The sequence below is a fragment of the Juglans regia genome, chromosome 7, assembly GCF_001411555.2.
Source record: "Juglans regia cultivar Chandler chromosome 7, Walnut 2.0, whole genome shotgun sequence".
Classification (NCBI taxonomy): domain Eukaryota; kingdom Viridiplantae; phylum Streptophyta; class Magnoliopsida; order Fagales; family Juglandaceae; genus Juglans; species Juglans regia.
The window spans coordinates 11,518,689-11,523,260 of NC_049907.1; the positions used below are offsets into that span (position 1 = coordinate 11,518,689).

Sequence of the window (4,572 nt, forward strand, 5' to 3'; positions counted from 1 at the left end):
AATGTCATTTTTAAAAAAAAAAAAAAAGAGAAACAATAGGGGAGAAATGAGAAAAAGGACACGATAAATAGTAATTGTTTTCAAGTATGAGTCACGTTACTCTGCTGCTCGGTTTGACTGCACGATATTGTTTGAGTTTTTATTTTATTTTTATATTTTTTAATATATTTAAAAACAAATAAAAAATATATTAATATATTTAAAATCAATTTTTTAACAATTAAATAATTTTTTTTGATACACTTAGGGTGAGTTTGGTTACCAAACTCATCTCAACTCATCATTACAACTTTTTTAAATCTCAATACAAAATATAATAAACAATTCAATTTTTTTAAATCTTAAAATAATAATAATATTAAAAAATAATATTCTAACAATATTTTATCATCTCAACTCAACTCAACTCAACTCAACTCACTTCAACATCCAAACACAACCTTAAGCGATACCATGAAAGCGACAGAATAGGCTTTTCCTTTCAAGTATAGCAATATATATATTAAGCTGGTATGATGGATAGTTATTAATTAAATAAAAAATGTACACAATTTTTTACTATTTACACAATTTTTACATATTATATATTTTTTAATTTTTATATTATTTTTAATTAAATATTTAATATATGAATAATAAGTAAAAAAATTGAATAATGAGTAGGCTTTTCCTTTGAAGTACTCTTTTTTAAAGGAGTACAGGCCTTCCAACAGAGAGAGAAAGAGAGAGAGAGAGAGAGAGAGAGAGAGAGAGAGAGAGGGTGATTATAAGCATATCATTGTCGAGAATTTCGGCACATCGATCGTGCCAGAGAGATCCAACATAGTGGCCCGTCGAACATGTCACGCGCAACACAAACATCGCCGATCCTAGCCCCCACTTTCTCCGGACACGTGTCGTCACCTGTTTCTTCCTTTCCGGGCCGTTGCCTCCTTTTGGTTCTTCCCCATAATCAGTACTTCCCCCTTGTGATCACTCACTTTGACATTTCCTTTTGTACCACAGACTCACTCAAAACTTGCAGCGGAAAAACAAAAAAAAAAAATGAAGGTGACTACTATCTAGAAACATGCACTTTCTTTACTACACTCTTGAATTCACTTCTCTCTATTTATCTTCTTTTTCTCTGTCACAGATCTTCAACTGGGTACACCAGAGGTTTCATCATTCCGTCCTTAAGGGTTTGATTAATTATTTCCTAATCTTTCTCTTAATTTAATACTATTTTGAAGCTGCTTTTCTCTTTGGTAAATAATTTCTGCATCAGTTTGTGGAATATAATATATATATATATATTTCTGTTGGCTTTTATCGTTTTTCAGTTTGTATTAAAGTTTGTTTGCACGATCTATCTGCATTCTGTACTTTTTCACAGATGAGATTGCTGGAAATTTGAAAACCACTGAGTTGACTACAAATGAAACTGACAAGCAGGCGTTACTGAAACAAGTTTCTCATAATGTTGATCATGTGCTTGATAATGGTTGGAGCGATGACATTTTAACAATTGGAACGTTGGGGTTCGATTATCCAAAAGCCTTCAACAAAAGAAAGGAATATTTGATTCTGCAAAGTGAGGTAGAAGATGTTGGAAGTACTGAAGAAGAAGAAGAAGAAGAAGAAGAGTATTCGATTGATGATTTTACTGGTGATGATGACAGCGAAAATGTCGAACATGAAGAACTGAATCCATTGATGTTCGAAACATTTGGACACAACTTCGAGGATTTCGAATTAAATCAGGATCATGACAACATTGTTAGACCTGAGGGGGTTATGGCTGTCGATGGTACTGTTCCTCTAACTCCATTTCTGGGGTCTTCAGAACTCAGTACTGATAAATTGGAGAAGGAGAAAGGCGAGAAACTGAAAAAGAAAGGAGAAAGAATAACACTGGCTGATCTGTTTTTGGCTGATGCTCATGTTGAAGGGAAATTTGATCCTAAAAAGGTCCCAAATTCGGGTGAAAAACCAGTGCTTAGAACCAAGAATGGCCTCTCTTTTGCTAAAAAGTTCATTCCTCGAGTTAAAGAGGATTCACGTCCAATCCAAACTCTGCAACGAGTGAGTAATGTTGGTTTTATCTTTCCCAATTTTTGCCAAGTTTAGTGTATTGGGTTAACTTTATATTTGTAATGTAGCTGATGAAGAAAATGTTGAAGAGGAAGATCCATCCTGAGTTTGATGTCAAGATGCAGAAGTTAGATGGGCAGAAGACTGACGAAGTAGGACCTGTCACCAATGGATCCCTCACCCTGCTTCCAACTCAAGGTAATTCTCATCATCAATTTTACTAGAACCCCATTTTCACTCCCCAAGTTCTCTAACTTAAAAAATTGAGAGCATACAGTCAACATATGCCACATTAGTCAGTGTAATTAAAGAAGATAAATCAAGAATGAAAAGTAGTATTACTTGTAATAATCGTGCCTAGCCTAATCTTGTCAGTCTTGAACGCCAAATGATTGGGACATGATAATGGTACCAGCACGACCATATCCCATGTCCGAATGTTTTAACATGATTTCCTTTGGGGGGAGGGTGGGGGGAGAAAAAAACGATGTCCCCCACCCTAGTCTTGATATCATCTTGTCTAAGATGGGACCTATTTACAAATTAATTAGGACAAAATTAATTAATTAGGAACAGCCAGATTGACCAAAATGTGGATAGAATTATATATATATATCTGACCCTTTCTTTTGCTGTCGTCTGGGCTGTGAATATATATATGGTTTCAATGTCTTCATGTCCATTATATCAATAGTGTGACCCATGTGTTTTATGCCCAAAAATCATTCTATAGCCTTTTTACCCTAAAACTTTAGCTTTCTTCTTGTACTATACTCACCCCTTCAACCTCTTCTCCTTGTAACTACTCTTGAGTGGCACGAGAAGGGAGACCAGAGTGGGTACACAACAAAGAATCCATCCTTACTGTCATTTTCCAAATGCTATGATCGTCTACTTGTAACGGGTCCCTTCTACAGTCGAAAATACTCACTATTCACATTTAATATTTCCAATCATAAATCCATCCAGGAAGGTGTCCTTCGTGGGGTTAATGCAATGAATTGTGATTTTCTTTCAATTCTTTATTCGAGTTGGATGGTGAATTTCTAAATTCTAATGATCAAAGATACAATTATAAATGTCTTTGCGAGATATTAATTATTAAAAAATTAAATAATATTAGATACAATCTTATGATTACAAGTCTCGTGTAACTTCTTTAAAAAAAATAGGATTTACTATTAATAAAATTAATTTTTCTTGTAGGTACCAGATTTATTTATTTATTCTTTTAAAAAAAGTGCGTATAATTTACACATTTTAAGACAACAAATATACCATTCTCAGTACTATTATGACTAGACTTATGATGAACACCATTAAGTGTAATTTCAATGATCTCTGAGAATTCAGATCTAGTTTGTGTTGATGTTTCTTCTCACTTATTCTTGCAGGCGCTACAGTGTGAGATTTGAATAATGGGCTGGTTTCCTAGAGATGTTTTTATTTTATTTTTTTGGTTATTGTTATGAAATAATTTTTCATGGACAGTATGTGTTAGGTGTATCGCTGTTTTGCAACTTTATTCAATGCTTTGGATTTAGTGTATGATGGACGTTTGGTTTGTCGCATAACTGATACACACTACAATGGTTTATGCATTGGCATTTGGAAGCAACTTTTATGCAATTTTGATTAGTAGGACATTAATGTAAAGAAAAAGTCTAAAGTTAGGCATGCTTGGGGCAGGCCCCGTGCAATGCGTCCAGCGTGGTTAAATGAAACGGTAGCATTGTGTCTTGTTGAAAATGGTGCTTTCAAGAAAATTTTCTAAGCCCCTTCATACTACAATTTTTGAAGAATTCCCTTCTTCTTCAAACTCTGCCTCATTGCCTCCGACACGATCTAACCCAACCTATCCGATTTTCCTACGAAAATGTATGGCAGGGATTGCAGGATTGCCTTGTATGCACCCGTTGATCGAGCTATCTCAAACTCCGATTGGAAATCGATATCGATCAACAATCTCTCCCCATCCACTAGTACATCTATGTAGTTGTATTCCCCTTGACCAAAATCATAGAGTTTTTTCAATTTTCCTTCATGATTACAATGAATTAAGGTAATACGAGAGAGAGAGAGAGAGAGAGAGAGAGAGGTACCGGTTGGGTAAGAGGATGATTTGTCCCATTTGGATTTGCAGATTGAGGAGTTGTAGCCGAGAGACGAGAGATAGTTAGTGATGATGATTTTGAGATCGTCTTTTCGTTTGTGAATTTTGTTGTTCTTATCAACGATCTTCGACGTGTCTGCTAAGAGGTTTCTCTCCACAATGCTAGAGCAAGGAATTAGATGAAGTTGAAATTTAGAATTTTGGGGACGCAGAACTTGAAGCGACATTTTATCTTGAATATGTCAAAGAAGGAAAATAATTTATATAACATTTTTCACAACATTTTACACGAATATATTTTAAATGAGGGTATTCTGTAAAATATCTTATAAAAGTAATATCATTTTATAAAAATATCATCATTTTATAATATTGTTATACAATGT

At 34.3% G+C, this 4,572-nt stretch overlaps 1 protein-coding gene across 1 annotated transcript; it reads left to right on the top strand.

Annotated features, from left to right (window-relative positions):
* Window positions 1-981: 981 nt before the first annotated feature.
* Window positions 982-3,822, top strand: LOC108986603. The gene is made up of 5 exons (XM_018959275.2): window positions 982-1,050; window positions 1,136-1,181; window positions 1,376-2,064; window positions 2,142-2,271; window positions 3,468-3,822. Exons 1-5 carry the CDS (start codon window positions 1,045-1,047, stop codon window positions 3,479-3,481), a joined length of 885 nt encoding a protein of 294 aa, XP_018814820.1. The 5' UTR covers window positions 982-1,044; the 3' UTR covers window positions 3,482-3,822.
* The last annotated feature ends 750 nt before the right edge of the window (window positions 3,823-4,572 follow it).

Bases quoted from the DNA above. Each gene is read 5' to 3' on its own strand.
- LOC108986603 (XM_018959275.2), top strand. The intron at 1,182-1,375 runs GTTTGATTAATT...ACTTTTTCACAG, and splicing joins TCATCATTCCGTCCTTAAGG to ATGAGATTGCTGGAAATTTG. The intron at 2,065-2,141 runs GTGAGTAATGTT...TTTGTAATGTAG, and splicing joins CAATCCAAACTCTGCAACGA to CTGATGAAGAAAATGTTGAA.